The sequence below is a fragment of the Cetorhinus maximus genome, chromosome 7 (genome assembly GCF_964194155.1).
Source record: "Cetorhinus maximus chromosome 7, sCetMax3.hap1.1, whole genome shotgun sequence".
Taxonomy (NCBI): Eukaryota; Metazoa; Chordata; class Chondrichthyes; order Lamniformes; family Cetorhinidae; genus Cetorhinus; species Cetorhinus maximus.
In genome coordinates, this window is record NC_135885.1 from 60,843,834 (window position 1) to 60,865,923 (window position 22,090).

At 41.0% G+C, this 22,090-nt stretch overlaps 1 protein-coding gene across 4 annotated transcripts in view; it reads left to right on the top strand.

Annotated features, from left to right (window-relative positions):
- tgfbrap1 (transforming growth factor, beta receptor associated protein 1) overlaps positions 1-22,090 on the top strand; it is a 96,168-nt gene that overhangs the window by 48,702 nt on the left and 25,376 nt on the right. For all 4 annotated transcript variants that reach the window (XM_078545592.1, XM_078545589.1, XM_078545590.1 and 1 more), the window contains 5 exons: positions 1,753-1,810; positions 7,669-7,812; positions 8,671-8,817; positions 10,501-10,660; positions 11,328-11,761. In XM_078545592.1, the coding sequence (XP_078401718.1) occupies positions 1,753-1,810; positions 7,669-7,812; positions 8,671-8,817; positions 10,501-10,660; positions 11,328-11,761 (943 nt within the window). The remainder of the gene's footprint in view (positions 1-1,752; positions 1,811-7,668; positions 7,813-8,670; positions 8,818-10,500; positions 10,661-11,327; positions 11,762-22,090) is intronic.

Genomic DNA, 22,090 nt, shown 5'->3' on the forward strand with positions numbered 1-22,090 from the left:
TAACTGACCTACAGTTCCCTGTTTTATTTATTCCCTTGTTTCTTTAATAGCAAGGTTATGTTTGCTACCTTCTAATCCATGAGAACCGTTCTAAAATCTAAGAAATTCAGAATGATGAAAACCTCTGCATCCACGATTTCTGTAGCTAGCTCTTTTAAAACCTCAAGGAATAGCCCATCTGATGTTGGGGATTTGTCAATTTTTAAATAATTCTCTAGAACTTTTTTAATTTTAAAAAATTTCTTCATTCTCACTAGACCCTTATTCCCCAATATTTCTGAAATGTTCATTGTGTCTTTCTGTTGAAAAGATAGGTGCAAAGTATTAATTCATGTCTCTGCCATTTTATTGTTCCCTTTATTATTTCTCCTTCCCTCCCTCTAGGGGACACAAGTTTACTTTCATCAATCCCACTTTATTTATATACCTGATAAACAAAGATTGTAAAAGCCTTTATATCTCTTGCTGGTCTACTCCAATTCTGTTTTCTCTGTGTGAGTGACTCTCTCTCTCTCTCTCTCTTTTTTGGCAATGCTCTCGCTACTTTTTTGTCAATACACTAACTTCTTCAATCTGGAAATCTATTGTTCACAATCACCAGTTGTCCGGAAATTTTTTGAGCAGATCCAAGCAACTTGACAGTTTATGACATCAAGAAGCAGCATGAAAAACTATTTAAATTCTTTAAATGGAATTTAATTTAATGGAAGAAACAGTATTTGGATAAGTAAAACAGCTTTTAGTACTGCTTTATAATTTTTATCATTGTTTTATGTTTCAGGTAAATATTTATATCTACGGTTTACAATCTTGTGGTTAGGCATTCTAACGTCATTCTGTAATCCAAAAATGTCTTGGTCCCAATTCCGGACTGGAGAGGTTACAGTGTATTATCAGCTGCTTCTTTTAATCTAATACAATCTTTAACTTCTCTTGTTAGCCAGGGTTGGATGACTTTTCCTGTGGGCTTTTATTCCTCCAGAATATGTATTCATTAAGAATTATGAATTATTTCTTTATATGTTTGCCATTGCTTATCTACTATCATATCTATTTAATCTAGTTTGCTGACCTACCTTAGCTGCCATGCCCTTTGTACCTACATGGTTTGCTTTATTCCGGTTTCGTACCCTAGTTTTGGATTTAATGATATCAGATCATGGTCACTTTTCCCCAGAGTTTCCTTTGCTACAAGGTTATTAATTAACCCTGTCTTATTGCACAAAACTACATCTAAAATAGCCTTTCCCCAGTTGGTTCCTTGACATTGACCTAGATAACTAAATTGAATGCATTCCTCTATTATTCCAGATCTTGTTTGCCCAATCTACCCAAACTGTTACTGTGTTACAAACTTGTCTTTTCTCTTACGACTTTTGAATTACCCTTTTTCCTGAATCTTCTAAATCCTTCATTTAAACTGCTTAATTTTTCCTGACTCCTCCCATATCCAACTCCCCCAGCCCCCCAATCTTCCACAGTTTAAAGCTGCTTCACTTGGGCCACTTAAATGGCCACTTGACTTGGGTATTATAGAAAGTGATACTGTAATAAGATGAAAAGATTGCCTGTACCCAAGGTTAGGAACACCATGAAAGCAACTCGAATGTATCTTTTTTTAAAAAAAAGTTTGAGTATTTTCTGATGTCTAGTACAAAAGATATGCACACCCGAAATCCAGCTAAATGCTATAACACTTGAATTTTTAAGGTACGTGAACTAATGTTTTAACTTGTGTTTTTCTGAACATAGGTATTTTGCACTTGGTCTTCTTTACCATCATAATGGTCAAAATGAAGCAGCACTGCAGGTAAATTGGTGCTTACACACCTTATTTAAATACCTTTGTTACTCGCTGTGATCTCTGCATTGGCGCGACTCACTGGAGGAAATAGATTGAAGTCTCTCAATTAGTGAGTTGGGGTGAGGAGGGGGGAAATATGAATAATGACTCAGCTATATAGCCCAGGAGCACTGCCATCATAAGCTGGCTGATTTGGCTGGCTAATTTTCTGTATTTCATTGCCTTCTGTGCATGTGTCATGAAGCTTGCTAAATTTGAACAATCCAGACTTTTTTTTACATTTGTCTTCTAGCTACTCAAATGGGTGGAAGTAGTGATGGAAGCTGTGGTGGTCAATAGCACATCACTGATGTAGGTGCTTTTTATATAGTGCAGGACTCAGCCAGACTTTCAGGTTTCCAAAAGAGGAATACAGTTAACGTTTCGAGTCCATTTGATTCTTCATCAGATGAAGTTCTGATAAAGAGTCATACAGACTCGAAATGTTAATTGTATTCCTCTCCGCAGATGCTGTCAGACCTGCTGATTTTTTCCAGCTGTTTTTGTTTCAGATTTCCAGCATCCGCAGTATTTTGCTTTTATTTCAGATTTCTAATCTTGACGAATCAAAGCAATTTCGTACTTCATTTGCAGCTGGTTGCAGGGCACCCACAATTGGGGAACACAGTAGTCTTAGTGCAACATGAAATTGCTTACAACTATGATGTGTTGATGGGTCCATATACAATGATATTAAATAGATTCTTCTCACAGTTGAGGGCGAGCAATTATGAGGGTAAGTGAAAGTTCACTGTTGTAGATGGTGATGCCATGAAATGTACGATAAGTACTTGGTTTAGAAATAGCCCAATGTAAATCACTTGCTGTGAGAACACGTATTGGGATTCCTGCAGAGAAGTTTCATGTAATTACGATGGAATGCTTTTTTGAAAAATTATTCACTTATGGGATCTGGGTGTCGCTGGCCAGGCCAGCATTTATTGCCCATCCCTGATTGACCTTGAGAAGGTGGTGGTGAGCTGCCTTCTTGAAGCACTGCAATCCATGTGGTCTATGTACACCCACAGTGCTGTTAGGGAGGGTGTTCCAGGACTTTGACCCAGCAACAGTGAAAGAACATCGGTGATATGTTTCCAAGTCAGGATGGTGTTTGGCTTGGAGGGGAACTTCCAGGTGATGGTGGTCCCATGCATCTGCTGCCCTTGTCTTCTAGATGTTAGCTGTGGCGAGTTTGGAAGGTGCTATCTAAGGAGCATTGGTGAGTTCCTGCAGTGCATCTTGTAGATGGTACACACTGCTGCCACTGTGCGTTGGTGGTGGAGGGAGTGAATGTTTGTGGATGGGGTGCCAATCAAGTGGGCAGCTTTTTCCTGGATGGTGTCAAACTTCTTGAGTAGTGTTGGAGCTGCACTAATCCAGGTAAGTTGAGAGTATTCCATCACACTCCTGACTTATGCCTTGTAGGTGATGTACAGACTTTGGGGAGTCAGGAGGTGAGTTACTCACCGCTGATTTTCTAGCCTTTGACCTGCACTTGTAGCCGCAGTATTTATATGGCTAGTCCAGTTCAGTTTCTGGTCAGTGGTAACCCCCCCCGCAGGATGTTGCTAGTGGGGGAATTCAGCGATGGTAGTGGCGTTGAATGTCAATGTTGTTCGTAATGTTCTGACTTGGAGATTTTACTGGTTATGGAATTAGAATAGCACATGTAAATGCAATGAGATTGAAAATTTCATCTAGGAAGGTCAGTCAATACTTCATCTAGGAAGAGCATCTATTTAAAATTCCTGATTCTAACTGGGATCAACAGAGAAATTCACTGCTGTCCAACATAGCTGGTTATGAGAATTTACTAAAATGTGCAATTATATATAACAATGTGCCCTTTTGACCATAATATGTAATGCAAATCCCTTCCCACAGCAATTGTAGGTGAAGTGCTTATGCGAGTTGAGTCTAGCAATATAAAGGTCTGCCTAGAGACATTGAGATTTTTCTCCTCCCCTAACACCTACCCCTCCCTCCCCCAGGTGGAGACCACTGCCCATAAAAGGGGCAATCCAGTAAGATTGGTTTGTAGATTGGTCCTCCAAATCTAGTATTGGATAGCAACTATAGATGCAGCAGGCCCATGACTCAGGCCCATGACATTAACTAAGAAAGGGTGTCTGAATGCAAACACAGTGTATTAATGTATTATTCCTGTAAATCTTAAGTGATCATAATATGGGCTAGCATGGCAATAACTTATAATGCCTTTAACATAAAACATCCTATAGCACCTCACAGGAGCACTATAAAACAGAACATGACACCGAGCCACATAAGATGATATTAGGTCAGATCTTGGTAATAGAGTTGGGTTCTAAGGACTGCCTTAAAAGAAGAAAGCATGGTAGAGAGGTGGCGAGGAGTAGGGAAGATATTCCAGAGCTTAGGGCTTTGGTAGTTGGCATGGCCACCAAAGGTAGAGCAATTAAAATCGGGGGTGCCCAAGAGGCCAGAATGAGAGGAGTGCAGGTATGAGTGTTGTGGGACTGGAGGAGATTACAGAGATAGGGAAGGGTGAGGCCATGGAGGGATTTGAAAATGATTATGAGAACTTTAAAGGAAGGTGCTCCTTGACTGTGAGACAATCTGGGTCAGCAAATTTATGGGGTGATAAATGGATGGTCCCTGGTGAGAGTTAAAACACGGGCAGCAGAATTCTGAATGACCTCAAGTTAATGGAAAGATGTATGTTGGAGACCAGCCAAGAGTGTGTTGGAATAGTTGGATCTAGAAATAACAAAGGCACGAATGAGGGTTTCAGCAGCAAATGAGTTGAGACAGGCAAAGTGTTAGAGATGGAAATAGGTGAGCTCAGTGATGGTGCGGATATGAGGTCAGAAGCTCATCTTGGGATCAAATGTGACACCAAGATTGCAAACAAACTTGCTTAATCCCAGGCTGTTGCCAGAGAGCAGGATGGAGTCAGTAATTAGGTAATGGAGTTTGGAGTGAGAACCAAAAAACAATGGTTTCAGCCTTACCAAAATTTAATTAAAACATAATTGGTAAATAGCGTGAAATCCTTCAGTAGTTTTTTTAAACTGATGTCTGTGATTTAAAATGAACACTCAACCTTTTGTTTTTCTGTGGTGTCCCACTACTTTCTGTTCATGCCAATTTTTAAATATTTCTTAGCACTCTGGAAAACAACAATAGGAAAGATTGCAAATTTTGGAGAAGTTAATGCGATTATACAGATCGTGGTTGTATTAAGAAATGTCACCTTCACTGAGCAGTCAGGGGCATGCAGGCTTTGCTGTAATGGAAAGTAGTGACTGTGAATGCAGAATCAGTTTAAAATTCCCAACAGGCATGAAGGAAATCAAATATAAGTAAATGTGCCCCTTGGGTATAGCTCAGTTCATACCTTTGTGGCTTGTTATCGTTTTTCAGAGTGTTGCAGATCTCTGAACTGATTGTCAGCTTGTCCGTATATAATTAACGTAAATCTGACTTGACTTGAAATAGTTTTTAATGAATATTCATTTGTCAAGTAATAGATTTCCCAATTTATTTGAAACCCAGTTCAGTGCTATCTGCATAGTTTGGCAGTTTACTATGCCACCTTTGTACTATTTTTAAATGCAACAAGTTCTGATGCCGCTCACTGCAGAATTTCTTTTATTGTTTGTCTTGTTAATTTTTAATATTTTAGCACATCACGTTATTCTTTGTCATGCTCCTTTTTGATGTTTTGATTACAGAATGTAAAATTGAAGCTATGTGAAAGATGAGATTCGTTCTTTAATCATTAAAAAGAGAACCAAGTCATTGTACCGCACTCACTTCAGAAACTGAGTGAAAATAGCAGCCCTGATTCAAGCTACCCCTACTTTGTGCTATATTTGTTTTCAACAAATATTTTTTTGAAAGTTAATGATAGTAGCTACCTGCATTTATATAGTGCCTTTAACAGAGCAAAACTGTATTTCACGGTAGTGTAATCAAAAAAAGAATTGGCACACAGCACAAGAAGATGGGACGACTAAAAGCTTGATCAAAAGAGGTGTCTTTTAACGCATGTCTTAATGAAATAGAGGGTGATGAAGAGGTTTAGGTCAAGGGACTTGCTTTCAGTTCAAGGTCACAGTCTTCATCGGCTTTCTCAAACAAGTGCACAAATCTGTATCTTAGTCTAGTCTTGGCTGCCAGCATAATCCTCATTTAATTTAAAAAAAATTAATTTGGTATATTTTTAAGATGAGTACTTGGATTACTATGGGAACTGAAATACAAATGAAAAGAAGCAATGTTAAATCTGTACAAATTGGTGATTGGGCTGCAGTTAGATTTTGGGTGCCTCACTTCAGGAACAAATGGCCAGGTCATTGTGAAGGTGTAAGTGAGATTTACTAAAGTACCAGGGATGATGATGGGATATAAGCAGACATTTTGTTGCAACAAAGAACATTAAGAGGAGAAAAAGCAAAATGCTGCAGGTGCTGAAAATCTGAAACAAAACCTGAAAATGTTAAACACTTAGCAAGCCGAACAGTATCTTTGGAGAGAATGGATATGTTAGCATTTGAGGTGTAGACCTTTTGTCAGAACTAAGAAATTCCTGCTGCAGAACTTTTAAAAAGAAACAGGACAAAAAGAGTGTTGTCCCTCAAGTCTGTGTTGAGCTCAATTGGAACAGTAAAGAAGGGCAAAAGGTGGAAGTTAAATTGAAGTAGGACAGGCAACTAAATTGACAATTGACAGGAAGGTTGAGTCATACTTGTGAATAGAACGTGGGTTTGGCAAAGTAGCCATTTAATCTGTGTTTGTCTCCATTTTAGAAGAGAGCAGGTAGAGGTGTTTAAGATTAAGGGACTTTGTATCTCCCATTTACCTCATCAATTTCCACTGTTCAGTCAGCCATTAATTACAAGGCTATTAGATTCTGATTTCTTCAATGCTGAAATGCACCAGTTGTTCTCATAAGGGTGATGGTGTGGCAGTTTGGAGGTTTAACATTGACATATTGACTGTGCACATGGTGAAAGCCTTTGAGTTTGTAATTTTATACTTAGCTTTATTTGGGCAAAAAAAAACATAAGTATATAGATTGCAAACTCCAGCTCAATAACTGCCTTTTCTATTTCAAATTATGCACTCAGCCTAGAGCTTCCGATCTCTGGGGGCGGTGGGAGTCGTACCCAGGAGGTACGCAGAAGCTGTGCTGGGGGATCCCCCAGAAGCCCCCATACAAGGACTGCATGGGAATTGCCCAGGAAGTTTAAACTTCTGATGGGCAATTACCCTGCACCTAGAACCATCCAATACTTTGATTTAAATTGAAGACTTTGCAGGGTTCCAACTCTTAGCAGAATAGTTACCCAGGAAAAGTTAGAATTAAAACCACTTCTAGCTCCTAGGTAACTATACAAGTGACACCCCTGCTGCATCCCCCCACAGCCTATTCACTTACCTTATACACTTACATTCTCCCTGGCCTCTCAAAGTAGCTGGAACCTTTAAGTTTATCTGCTTTACGGCAGCTAACGCCGTAAATAGGGGATGTGGCTTCACTTCCCAACAATTATCAATTCAATTACCTGTCCCACTCCAATTTAACCTCCTTCTTTTGCCCTTCTTCACTGTTCCACTGTGCTGCAGTAGGCTGAACGCCTCAGGAACTTGCTGCGCTGCACATTTCTCACTAGGCCCAGAGCTGGAAGAGCGAGAGAGAAATGTGCAGCTCCCGACTGAGATAAGTAAAAACGAGTGGCAATCTGACCTTGATTGCCACTCCTCAGAAGTTCTGGCCCATTATGTCTGATAATTTGAGGCATTTATACAACTAGTTTTTTCCTTTCTTTTCCTAACAGTTGTGGGTGAAGATAGTTGATGGACAGCTCCAAGATGCAACCCGTTCAGATCTTTTTGAGTATATTGTGGATTTTCTTAGTTTCTGCCCTAACCATGAACTGGTGTGGAAGTATGCAGACTGGGCCTTGCTGAAAAATGAAGAGGTTTGCTTTTTTTAATTTCATGGTTGCAGGTGCTAGATGAGTTGTCATTGTCTTAATGTTTATTATTACTGTTTTGCAATCTGGTCTCATCTGAAGATTTGAATGCATAATTTACAAAGAGCAACTGCCCCATAATAGTTTACAAATGCAACTGATTTTAATGTATACGTATGTAATATATGTTTTTTAAAAAAACTAACACTGAATTAATTTCTTATAGCACAAGTTGAACTTGAGTTACTTGTATTCACAGGTTTAGCTTATATAGAAGGGGATATATTTATTAATTACTATCGTAAGCACCAACAGTGTATTGGAGAAATTGATGCAAGATCCTATTGGGTGAACGAAATAGAGGCTAAAAAGATAATGGTTTATCTTTAGTTTGAAAATTGAAAAATAGAACAATATTCTCCACAATGTGTGAATCTGTTTCATAAAAATGAACGGCAAGGTTTAAATTAAAAGTCACAACCTGTTTATGAATTAGAAAATTTATAATTAAGTACCAGCTGGCTTCAGAATTGGTGCTGAACAAATCTCTGGAAGATATTTTCTTTTTAAAAAAATACTCATTTACCTGAACAAGTTGTAGATTGTATACTTCTGAGCTACATAGACAAGCTCTGGGAACTCAACCTATGACTGTCATTTAAGTCCACTCCTGAGTGAATTTTGTAAACACATCATCTGTCAAGCAATTGTAAGCTTATTTTTAATGGTTTAACTGAGAAATTCCCAAAGCTTATGTTCTGTGATAAGTTAGCAGAAACTTAGCAGTCAGTGGAAAGTCTTCAGGATGAGGTAAATTAAGGATCCCTGCAGTGATATAGTTATCGTTTTGCTGTTGCGGTGTAGGTTGGCATACAAATTTTCACAAGGCGCCCTTTGGATGAAAACCAGACGAGCTGTATGAATCCAGATGACATTGTCAACTACCTTCACAAGTACAAGAAAGCTGTTGTTGTATACTTGGAACACTTGGTATTTGAAAGAAATATTCAGGTAAATCTTCAGCAAACCTATAGTTTAAATATGCAGCTTTGAAATTGAAAAATATTGCCCGGTATTTATGGGGCACAATATTCTTTATTTGGGAAGACCCAAGATCAAAAAACCCAACTTGCAACTTAATGCTGGATTTTACGTGCCCACTCCGGGCATGTTTCCGGCAGGTGGAGGGAGGGGGCACACATAAAATAAGGCAGGGACCAATCACCACCACTTTCCCACCTACCCCTGCGCTCACCCCATAATACAGCGAGGTGGGCGGGTGCTGAAATCGACAGGCCGCCCGCCATATTTAAATAATCAAGGGTCAGTTGAGCTTGTTAACAAGCCAATCATGCTGCCCACACCAGAACACAGCATGGGCAGTTGGGCGGGAGTGGGCAAGCCGCCTTTTTAAAAAAACTTTTTTAAAGGGTGAGAAAGGAAGTGGGGGGCACTATCTTCAGAGGGTGCCCTTTGTGCATTGGGGCAACTCCCCAAGATAGTACCCTCCCTTTCTTCCTATGTTCCTGCTCTTTAAACACACCATGCCCATCCAACCCGTCCCCCACTCCTTAAACTCCCCAAACCCCCTCTTTCCCCCCCCCCCCCCCCAAAAAAAAAGACGATGGACTTCCCTTGCTCTGGGATCCATGAGCTGCGCCGCTTTGTTCCTGCTTGCAGTCCACGCAGCACCCACTAATGTGCTCTTGGTCCTGCCAGGACTGCTGGAGCTGCCGGCCAGCCTGACTGTGTAGCAGCTCCTGAGGGCGGGACTCCCTCCCCATTAAGGGCAGAAGTCCCACACTACACCTATTTAGCCCACCACAGCATGTTTATGGCTGTGGGGTGGGCTGGTGTGGAGGAGCGGGCTCCACGCTGACTTTGCTTCTAGGGTTGGGGGTCAGCCCCCCCCACCCCAAAACCCCCAACCACGTGGGCCATAGTTTTTGCTGGAATATTTAAACTATGCAAACACCCAATAGAAAACTGAATTGTACAGTTATCCCTTTGTGCCAGTTAAGTAGCTGTCACTCTTGAAGTAACTTTTAGTGGAATGCATTCCTTTAGTTTAGAAAGTTAATGCTAGAAATTGCTTTTTAGCATAGATGACTACAAGATTGATTTTTAGAAGAGGAAGACTGTTTGGCCCTGCAAACCTTATGCACTCTGAAAGGTCATATTCTCATGCTTGTCCCTCCCCTCCATCCCATCACAGAATCCAATGATTAAACATTCAATGGATCACCTGCATTACTCCACCTTGGAAGCCTATTCCATTTGTTCAGCATTTGTGTGAAAAAAAATCTGACATCAATCTGAAATATTCCCTTGACTAGTTTGAATTTGTGTTCGTGTCCTTTTTGTCCTGTTTTGTAATAGTAATCTTAAACAAATATTTATTAAACTGACTCCATTTAATCACTTACCTATTTTGTCTAATTCCTACTCTATTCCCAGAATTGCCTCCTTGTATTTAACAGTCCATCTTCAGTTGCTGTATATGTTGCTGTGGCCACTGTTCTAGTTGTCTAAATCTGGTTTGATAGGCATTTAGGAATGTACGGACTATAAAAGACAATTGTGGTCTATCTGGCTATTTGATAGCTCCCAAACTGTACATCAAATTTCTGTTAATTTTTATTTCTTGTTTTTAATCATTGGAGTGAATTATCCTTGATATATTTACATCTACAGAAGGAGAAGTACCACACTCATTTGGCTGTATTGTACCTGGACAAAGTTCTAGGATTATACTCCCAGGCAGGGAACATTTCAGAAGAACTAATTTCAGCACGTCGCAGTTTCAAGAACCTGCTGCAGCACTCTAACCTCTATAGAGTTCATCTTTTGCTAGGTAATTCCTGCCAACATATTGCTGTTCATTCAACATTTTAAAGCAATGCAAAATAAAACTTGTAATATTTAAACTTGTCATATTGGCTTGAAAGAAATCTATTTATATAACCTGTGCTTTCATTGCATAAAAGGAGAAAAAAATGGCTAAATACTTGCAATGTACAACCTTGCTTCTTCCAACCTAAATGCTAGATTTATCTAACTATCTTGGCAAGAGCCAGTCATGTTTTTCAAACCTAAGGCGACCCATAATTTTCAGACATTCCTTCAGTAGTGAGCTACCCTCATGACATTAGCTGATGCCTACAGCTGGAAGGCCAACAAGTAGCTTTACATAGGCAAGCATGGACTGATATCTAGGTTTCCCTTGAGTATAGATCAGGAAATTCCTGAATAGGAGAAATCTGTGCACACTGTGGTCCCACCTATTGGATTTTTATCAAGCTGCTGGCAGCAGTAGAGCATTTCTTAGCAGAGACCTGTACCTGACTTGTTGTGTGCAGCACTTTGTATTCATATTTTTATAACTGACGGTATAATAAAAGGGTATACTTAGATAGTTTTGAAAAGTGATCATTTTACACTATGCCATCTAGAAGGATAGAAGCAGCATTTTATTTCTTAACTTGGAAACTAATATGTGTTCTTCCCTCCTGTCTTTGCAGGCAAAATTAAAGACACTGACCTCTACATGGAATGTGCAATTTTACACGGAAAACTGGAAGAGCATGAGAAAGCTCTTGAAATCCTGGTTCACAAGTTAAAGGATTTCCAAGCAGCTGAGGACTACTGTTTGTGGAATTCTCATGGAAAGGATCCTTCATGCCGGCAGAGGCTCTTCCACATGTTATTAGCACTTTACCTGCACCCAGGTGTCACCAGTGATGCATTAGCAATGGCTGGTGTGGACCTTCTAAATAACCGTGCTGTTGAGTTTGATGCAATTCGCGTTTTACAGCTGGTCCCTGAAAATTGGTCAATACAACTACTTTCACCATTCCTAACTAGAGCAATGAGAGGGAGCTTTCATTCCAAATGCACAGCAGAACTTTCATCAGGCTTGGCAAGATCCGAAAACTTAAATTATAAATATGCAAAGGTGGGTAGCTTTCAGTAGAAGGAAACCTTGCACTTAAATTACTTGCTATTTTTCAATCTTCCATGTGTTAGGTGAATTAGAAAAAAATTAAAATAACAAATGCTATGAATAGAATTATTCTAAATTTGCATTTGAATTTCTATATTAAGGTAATAACTAAAAATAAGCTGCAATATCTACATAATATACCAATGTAGTCCTCTTTATCTTAGTTATACTCTTCTATAGTGGCTTTAATATAATTCCAGAACCAATATATTTGAAAGGTAATATTTTATTTGTTGATATGCTTCTGTATTGTTCCCAAAGAACTTGGGCTAATCTTGCCAAACTCCTTTGCATCTTGCTGATCCCTTCCACCACTGATTTCATGGACTCTGTCAGCTGATCAGTAATTATCACTCCTCTGCATCTCCCTTTGTTACTCGTCTTTGTCATTCACCACCTTTTAAAATTGATGATTGCATTGACATCATACATACATAATTGTATTAATGGAAACTTGGCTTATGGGTGACAACATCATTACTGCTATTAAACTCTATCCTTCTGGATACTTTCCAGTACCTCGCACACCCAAATCACTGCCATGGTCCTTATCAAGTCTCACCTTAGTTTCATCCTCCTCTTGCTCGTGCACCTTCATTTTTGAGCACCTCACTTTGTTCCACCCCTAACGATTTTGATCCGAATTTTGTTCTCTGCTGCCCACCCAAGCCCCACCACAATTTTTTTAAAGTGATTTCCTCACTTTCTACTCTGAACAATGGCTTGTTTGTAATTTCAATCCATGTCAACTCATCTTGCCCTCTCTCCTTTAATTTCACTCTCTCTTGTCTTCCTTTAACCTCTTGCTGCGCCTGAACTCTCCCACCCATTTTTCTAACCATTACCTCAAGCTTGCCATCTTGTCCTCTGTATTCCCATTATTTTAGTCACAGACAGGACTATCGCTGATCACCTCCCCAAATCCCTCACCATTTTATATCCCACTTCTTTCTGTGTTGCCCTGAAAAAAGCTCCCCACAAAATCACTTCTTGAAATTCTCAACTACCTCAATATTGGCCCTCTGTTCAGTTGAACTGTTAGAGCAATCAGAAAGTCAGCATGGATTTATGAAGCGTCAGTCATGTGTAACTAATTTAGTTCAATTTTTTTGTAGCTGTCACTAACAGAGTGGGTAGGAAAGTGTCTATATGGACTTCCAGAAGGCATTTGATGCGGTTCCACAGGAAATTGTTAGTAAAACAACAATTGGAAGTAATCTTGTGAACAAGGCTTTATATTTGGGAGTTAGGGGCAGAAATAGGAATAATCTGATTGGAGGGATATGACCAGCGGCATTCCCCAGGGATCTTACTGGGCCATTAGTTTTATACCATATATCAATGACTTAAATGAAGAGAAATTTTTTATTCCTTCATGGGCAATAAATGCTAAGCCAGCATTTATTGCCCATCCCTAATTGTCCTTGAGAAGGTGATGGTGAGCCGCCGCCTTGAACCGCTGCAGTCCATGTGGTGTAGGTACACCCACAGTGCTGTTAGGGAGTTAGTTCCACGATTTTGATCTAGCGACAGTGAAGGAATGGCGATATGGCGTGGGCATGGGGAGGTGCCATAGGTGGGGGTTGAGGAGTAGGGGGTGATGGAGGAGTGGACCCCCTACTCCTCAACCCCCACCTATGGCACCTCCCCATGCCCACGCAGAAGATGCAACACCTGCCCCTTCACTTCCTCTCTCCTCACCGTCCAAGGGCCCAAACACTCCTTTCAAGTGAAGCAGCATTTCACTTGCATTTCCCCTAACTTAGTCTACTGCATTCGTTGCTCCCAATGTGGTCTCCTCTACATTGGAGAGACCAAACGCAAACTGGGCGACCGCTTTGCAGAACACCTGCGGTCTGTCCACAAGAAAGACCCAAAGCTCCCTGTCGCTTGCCATTTTAACACTCCACCCTGTTCTCTTGCCCACATGTCTGTCCTTGGCTTGCTGCATTGTTCCAGTGAAGCCCAACGCAAACTGGAGGAACAGCACCTCATCTTCCGACTAGGCACTTTACAGCCTTCCGGACTGAATATTGAATTCAACAACTTTAGATCTTAAACTCCCCCTCCCCCCACCCCCACCCCGTTTCTTCCCCCTCCTTTTTTTTTTCAATAATTTATATAGATTCTTCTTTTCCCACCTATTTCCATTATTTTTAAATCTACAACTAATACTTTGTTAGTCTTTCCACCCCACCCCCACTAGAGCTGTACCTTGAGTGTCCTGCCATCCATTCTTAATTAGCACATTTTCTTAGATAATATCACCACCTTTAACACCTCTTTGTTCCTTTTGTCTGTGACATCTTTTGATTATCTGCTCCTATCACTGCTTGCTTGTCCCTACAACCACCCCACTCCCCAACTTCTCTCCCCCCGCCCCCCACCTTAAACCAGCTTATATTTCACCCCTCTCCTAACTTCACTCAGTTCTGCTGAAGGGTCATGAGGACTCGAAACGTCAACTCTTTTCTTCTCCGCCGATGCTGCCAGACCTGCTGAGTTTTTCCAGGTAATTCTGTTTTTGTTTTAGTAATTGGCTGAGTTGGATTTGACCATTTTCTGGACAGAACATATCTGGGAAATTTTCTACATTGCCAGGTAGATGACACTGTTGTAGCTGTACTGGAACAGTTTGGTTAGGGGTCAAGTGTTGCTTATCCAAATTTACATTTGACAATAAATGAGGAGGCTCAGTAAGCTGCATAAATGGCAACAGGATGTTTCAAAGGAGCATAGATGGATTAAGTGATTGAAGAAAACTGGCAGGTGCAGTTCAATCAACTTTGGATCCAAGAAAGATGAATCAGAATATTTTCTTGATCATTAGAGGCTAGCAACTGAGGAACAACAAAGAAATTTAGTTGTCAAGGTACACAAATCACAAAAAGCAAATGTACAGGTGCAAAATTAATTTAAAAGACTAATTTAATATTGGCCATTATCCCAAGGAGCCTTGAAAAGAAGCAGAAGTTGTGCTTTGATTGTGCCATGCCTTGGTCAGACCCAATCTCACCACTGGAAGGATATATTGGCCTCGGAAGAGGTTGTAAGGCAGATTCAGTAAAATTATACCTGGGTTTAAAGGGTTAAATTATTGGAAGACGTTTAGAAGTTCAAGATCATGCTGTAATCAAGATGTTTAAAATGATAAAGGAGTTTGATATAAAAAGAGAATTTGCATTGCATATAGCACCTTCCACACACTCGGAACTAAGCACTTAATAGCTATTGAATTACTTCAGAAGTGTTCTCTATATTGTTATGTAGGGAAATGCAGCAGCCAGTTGGCACCCTAGGTGCCACAAACAAGATAATCTGTTTGAGATGTTGGTTAAGGGTTATGTTTGGTCATAAGAGCATAAGAAATAGGAGCAAGAGTAGGCCATTTGGCCTCTTGAGCCTGCTCCACTGTTCATTAAGATCATGACTGATCTGACTGTGGCCTTAACTCTACTTTTCTACCTGTCTCCCCATAACCCTTGACAATCTTGATCAAAAAATTTGTCCAACTCAACCTTGAATATATTCAAGGACCCAGCCTCCACTGCTCACTGAAGAAGAGAATTCCAAAGACTAATGACCCTCTGAGAGAAGAAATTCCTCCCCTCTCCATCTTAAATGGGAGATTCTTATTTTGAAACCGTGTACCCGATTCTAGAGTCCCCCGCGAAGGGAAACAGCTTCTGAATCCCCCTCAGAATCTCATTTCAACAAGATCACCTGTCTTTTTCCTAAACTCCAGTGAACATAGGCCAACCTCTCCTTATAATACAACTCCTTCATCCCAGGAATGGACCTCGTGAACCTTCTCAGAACGGCTTCCAATGAAAGTATGTCCCTCTTTAAGTAAAGACATCAAAACTGTACATAGTATTCTAGGTGTGATCTCAGTCGTAACAAGCCTTCCCTATTTTTATATTCTCTCCCCTCTTGCGATAAAGGTTAATATTCCATTTGACGCCATAATTAGTTCCTGTACTTGCATGCTGACTTTTTAAATTATTCATTCATGGGATGTAGTCATTGCTGACAGGGCCAGCATTTATTGCCCATTGCTAATTGTCCTTGAGAAGGTGGTGGTGCGTTGCCTTTTTGAACTACTACAGTTCATATGGTCTAGGTACACCCACAGTGCTGTTAGGGAGAGTGTTCCAGGATTCATGTAATAGGACACCCAGGTCCCTTTGTACTGCAGCATTCTGCAGTCCCTATCCATTTAAATAATGTTCTGCTTTTCTATTTTTCCTGCCAAAGTGGACAACCTCACATTTTCCCACCTTACACTCCATTTGCCAAATCTTTGCGGAAGTGGTGGCATAGTGGTATTGTCACTGAACTAGTATCCTAGAGACCCAGGGTAATGCTCTGGAGACCTGGGTTCGAATCCCACCATGGAAGGTAGTGAAATTTGAATTCAATAAAAATCTGGAATTAGAAGTCTGATGACCACGAAACCATTGCCGATTGTCAGAAAACCCCATCTGGTTCTCTAATGTCCTTTAGGGAAGGAAATCTACCCTCCTTAACAAAAACAGAAATACCTGGAAAAACTCAGCAGGTCTGGTAGCATCGGCGGAGAAGAACAAAGTTGACGTTTCGAGTCCTCATGACCCTTCAACAGAACTAAGTAGAAATAGGAAAGGGGTGAAATATAAGCTGGTTTACGGGGGTGGGTGGGTGTTGGGACAAGCAAGCAGTGATAGGAGCAGATAACCAAAAGAAGGGTCATGAGGACTCGAAACGTCAACTTTGTTCTTCTCCGCCGATGCTGCCAGACCTGCTGAGCTTTTCCAGGTATTTCTGTTTTTGTTTTGGATTTCCAACATCCGCAGTTTTTTGTTTTTATCTTTTTGTTTTTAATCTATCGTCCTTACCTGGTCTGGCCTACATATGACTCTAGACCCACAGCAATGTGGTTGAGTCTTAAATGCCCTCTGAACAAGGGCAGTTAGGGATAGGTAATAAATGCTGGCCTAGCCAGCGGTGCCCACATCCCATGAACGAATAAAAAAAAACTCACTTAACCTATCTATATCCCTTTGCAGATGCTTTGTATCCCTCACAACTTGCTTTCCCACATACCTTTGCATCAAATTTGGTCATAATACATTCGGCCCCATCATCCAAGCCTAATCTTTCTTTAACTTAGCAGCTAACTAAAAGTTGCGCTTTGAGTTGGGAGAAGGTGAGTTTTGGACAATCTATAAAAGCGGGATTAGACAGGCTCTGCTTGCGGCTGCAGCTAGTTAACAAGTTGAACAGGTTTTCAGAAGCTAGATTCAGACAGCATAAAAGCAAGCCATCTACAGTGCTGTTTTTGTCTGCTTTGGGCTGCAATAGAGTGCTTAAGTTGGAGTTTGGTGTGAGAGGGAGTTTGGTGAAGAGGGAAGGAGGGATCCTTTCATTTTCTATCTTTCCTCAGTAAGAAGAGCAGCAACCTTGGTAAGTAGAACCTGGTGGGTATTCTGTCCTTAATATTCTCTAAACTAGAGGGTGTAAAACTAAAGGGAGTAATTTAAGGGTAAGCCTTGACAGGGCAGCTCAGCCAAGTGAAATGCTGCTCTTGTGCGACGTGGGAAGTCAGGGACACTTCCAATGTCCAGGGTGACAACGTGCGCAGGAAGTGTCTTCAGCTATGGCTACTCGAAATCCGCAATTCGGAGTTGGAGCTGCGGCTGGAGTCACTGTGGTGCATCTGCAAGGATGAGATCTTCATGGATAGCATGTACAGTGAGGTGGTCACACCATAGGTAAAGATTGCACAGGCAGAAAAGGAATGGGTGACCTCCAGGCACAGTAAAAGCACTAGGCAGTTAGTGCAGGAGTCCCCTGAGTCCATCTCCCTCTCTAACAGATTTTCCATTTTGGATACTGCTGGGAGAGATGGTTTCTCGGGATTGCAGCAAGAGCCAAGTGCGTGGCACCATGAGTGGCTCAGCTGCATGGGGCGGGGGAGAATGAAAAGAGTGGGAGAACAATAGTGATAGGAGATTCTATCATAAGGGGAACAGATGGAAGTTTCTGTGGCCACGGACATGACACCAGGGTGGTATGTTGCTTCCCTGGTGCTAGAGTCAAGGATGCCTCCGAGCGGCTGCAGGGCATACTGTTGGGGGAGGGTGAACAGCCAGAGGCCGTGGTCCATATCGGTACCAACAACATAGGTAAAAAGAGGGATGAGGTCCAGAAAACAGAATATAAGGAGGTAGGAAATAAATTAAAAAGCAGGGCCTCAAAGGTAGTAATCTCAGTGCTAGCGAGATCAGGAATAGGAGAATAAACCCAATGAATGCATGGCTGGAGAGATGGTGTAGGAGGGGAGGATTTAGATTCCTGAGGCATTGGAACCGATTCTGGGGAAGATGGGACCTGTACAAGCTGGACAGGTTGCACCCCAGCAGGACTGGGTCCAATATCCTCGCAGGGCTCTTTGCTAGTACTGTGGGGAGGGCTTAAACCAGATTAGCAGGGGGGGTGGGAACTTGAGCGGGGAGACACGAGAGGGAATCAAGGATAGGAATGAAAGACAAAAGAGTAGAAAGCAAAAGTGAAAGGCAAGGGAAACAAGGGCTGGCAGCAAATTTGGTCATAGTACAAAAGAAATGTATAAAAGTGTTAGAAAAACAACTCTAAAGGCACTGTATCTGAATGCACGGAGCATTCGCAATAAGGTAGATTAATTAACAGCACAAATAGATGTAAATGGGTACGATATGATTATGATTACGGAGACCTGGGTGCAGGGTGACCAAGGTGGGGAACCTGAATATCCAAGGGTACTCTATATTTAGGAAGGACAGACAAAAAGGAAAAGGAGGTGGGGTGGCTTTGTTGGTTATGGATGAAATCAGTGCAATAGTGAGAGAGGACATTAGTTCTGAAAATCTAGATATGCAATCAGTCTGGGTGGAGCTAAGAAGCAGCAAGGGGTGGAAAACATTAGTGGGAGTTATCTATAAGCCTCCAAACAGCAGTGGTAAGGTAGGGGACAGCATTAAACAGGAAACTGGAGATGCATCTAACAAGGGTGTTAAAGTAATCACGGGTGACTTCAATCTACATATAGACTGGGCAAACCAAATTGGCAATAATACTATGGCGGACCAGTATGTCGAGTAACCGACTAGGGAACAGGCTATCCTAGGTTCGGTATTGTGCAATGAGAAGGGATTAATAATCATGTTATTCAGAGTCCTTTAGGGAACAGTGACCATAACATAATTCTTCATTAGGAAGGAAAGTGAAGTAGTCTGATCTGAAACTAGCGCCCTAAATAAAAGGAAACTACAAAGGTATGAGGTGAGAGTTAGCTAAGCTAGATTGGGAATTTCATTAAAAGGCATGATGATGGTTAGGCAATGCCTAATATTTAAGGAACAAATGTATGCATTGCAACAGTTATGCATTCGTTTCTGGCACAAAAACACAACAGGAAAAGTGGCCCAACTATGGCTCACAAAAGAAATTAAGGGTAGTATTAGATTTAAAGAGGAGTGATATAAAGTTGCTAGAAAAAGTAGCAATCCTGAGGATTGGGAGCAGTTTAGAATTCAGCAACGGAGGACCAAAAGATGGGGAAAATAGAGTACGAGAGTAAACATGCAAGGAACATAAAAGCGAACTGTAAAAGTTTCACTCATTTTTTTGTCTTTGTACATGCTAAAAGAAGGCATATGTAGGTCCCTTACAGTCCGAAATGGGAGAATTTATAATCGAGAACAAAGATTCCATTTGGAATGGAAATGGCAGAGCATATACACAACTACTTCAGTTCTGTCTTCACGGAGGAAGGTGCAAATTGCTTCACAGAAGTGCTAGGGAACCAAGGCTCTAGTGAGAAGCAGGAAATGAAGGAAATTAGAATTACTAAAACAATAGTGCTGGAGAAATTAGTGAAACTGAAAGCTGATAAATTTCCAGGGCCTGATGATCTACATCCCAGGGTACTAAAGGAGGTGGCCATGGAAATAATGAATGCGTTGGTTGTCATCTTCCAAAATCCTGTAGATTCTGAAACAGCCCAGGCAGATTGGAGGGTGGCAAATGTAACCCCACTATTTAAAAAAGGAGGGAGGGAGAAAACGGGGAATTACAGACTGGTTAGCCTAACATCAGTAGTAAGGAAAGTGCTAGAGTCCATTGTAAAGGATGTGATGACAGGACACTTAGAAAATATGAACGGGATTATACAAAGTCAGTATGGATTTATGAAAGGGAAATCATGTTTGAAAAACCTATTGGGGCTTTTTGAGGACATTACTAGCAGAATAGATAAGAGTGAACCAGTGGATGTGGTGTATATGTATTTTCAGAAAGCTTTTGATAAAGTCCCACAAGAGGTTAGTGTGTCAAATGAAAGCGCATGGGATTGAGGGTGATATATTGGCATGGATTGAGAATTGTTTAGCAGGCAGGAAACAGTAGGAATGAGCGTGTCTTTTTCAGAGTGGCAGGCGGTGACTAGTGGGGCACCACACGGATCAGTGCTTGGGCCCCAGCTATTCACAATATATATCAATGATTTGGATGAGGGAACCAAATGTAATATTTCCAAGTTTGCTGATACCATGAAACTTGGTGGGAATGTGAGCGATGATGAGGGTGTTAAGAGGCTTCAAGGTGATTCAAACAGGTTGAGTGAATGGGCAAATACATGGCAGATGCAGTATAACGTGGATAAGTGTAAAGTTATCCACTTTGGTCAGAAAAACAAAATGGCAGTGTATTATTTAAATGGCGATAGATTGGGAAATGTTGCTGTACGGAGGGACGTGAGTGTCCTTATACACCAGTCACTGAAAGCAAGAATTCAGGTGCAGCAAGTAGTTAAGAAGGCAAATAGTCTGTTAGCCTTCGTTGAAAGAGGAATTGAGTTCAGGAGCAAGGACGTCTTACTGCAGCTGTACAGGGTCTTGGTGAGACCACACCTGGAGTATTGTGTGCAGTTTTGGCCTCCTTACCTAAAAGAGGATATACCTGTCATAGAGAGAGTGCAGAAAGGGTTCACACGACTGATTCCTGGGATGCCATGACTGTCATATGAGGAGAGATTGGGACGACTGGGCCTGTATTTACTGGAGTTTCGAAGAATGAGAAGGGGATGTCATTGAAACGTATAAAATTCTGACAGGGATGGACAGACTGGATGCAAATCCAACAAAATGGTTGGATTTCTGGACTCTAAAGGCATGGGGAGAGAGCGTGAGTATGACGTTGAGATAGAGGATCAACCATGATCCTAATTGAATGGCGGAGCAGGCTCAAAGGGCGAAATGACCTATTCCTGCTCCTATCTTCTATGTTTCTAAATCGTTGAGGCCCCAGCATTGATCCCAGTTGCACTCCATTAGTTATAGTTTCCCATCCTAAAAATTACTCATTTATCCTTACTCTGTTTCCTGTTAGTTAAGCTAATATATCAGCCCCAACACCATAACCTCTTATCTTGTGTAGTAACCTTTTATATGGCATCTTATTGAATGTCTTTGGAAATCCAAATACACTGCATTTACTGGTCCCCCTTTCTCCACCCTGTTTATTACATCTTCAAAGAACTCTAATAAACTTGTCAAGCACTGTTTCTCTTTCAAAAAATCATGCTAACTCTGCCTAATTGTATTACAATCACCAAAGAAGTGGTACTGAGCAAATTGTTGGAGCTGTGGACTGACAAGTCCCCGGGTCCTGTTGGACTTCACCCTGGGGCCTTAAAAGTAGTGGTTAGTGAGATAGTTGAGGTGTTGGTTTTAATTTTCCAAAATTTGCTAGATTCAGGGAAGGTTCCATTAGATTGAAAAATAGTGAATGTAACGCCTTTATTCAAAAATGGAGGGAGACAGAAAGCGGAAAACTATAGGCCAGTTAGCTTTGTTATGCCACAGCAGTTGATAAAGGCTGAGTTGTTTAAGTCCCAGAGGGAAACTTGAACAAATGTCATAACCTATACTTTCAGTTAGCATGTTTGAGATACAGCTCTGAATTCAGGAGTAAAACCGCCAAGCCTCAAGAGGTTTTTATATAAAACTAAATTAAACATTTATTAATTTTAACAACAAATTAAACACATACAGTCTACAAACTACTACCATAATAACTTTTCAGCAAGTCCCCAAATTAAGCACTCCCAGATAAATCTTCACCAAGGCAACAGTAACCCATAGACTTTAAACAGACACCAGGCAAAGTACATTTAACCTTATGAATTCAAAATGAGGTCCCTTGCAATTTGGTTCCTTTACAGACAGTTGTTGGCTTACAGGCTGGTTAGATCTTACATGG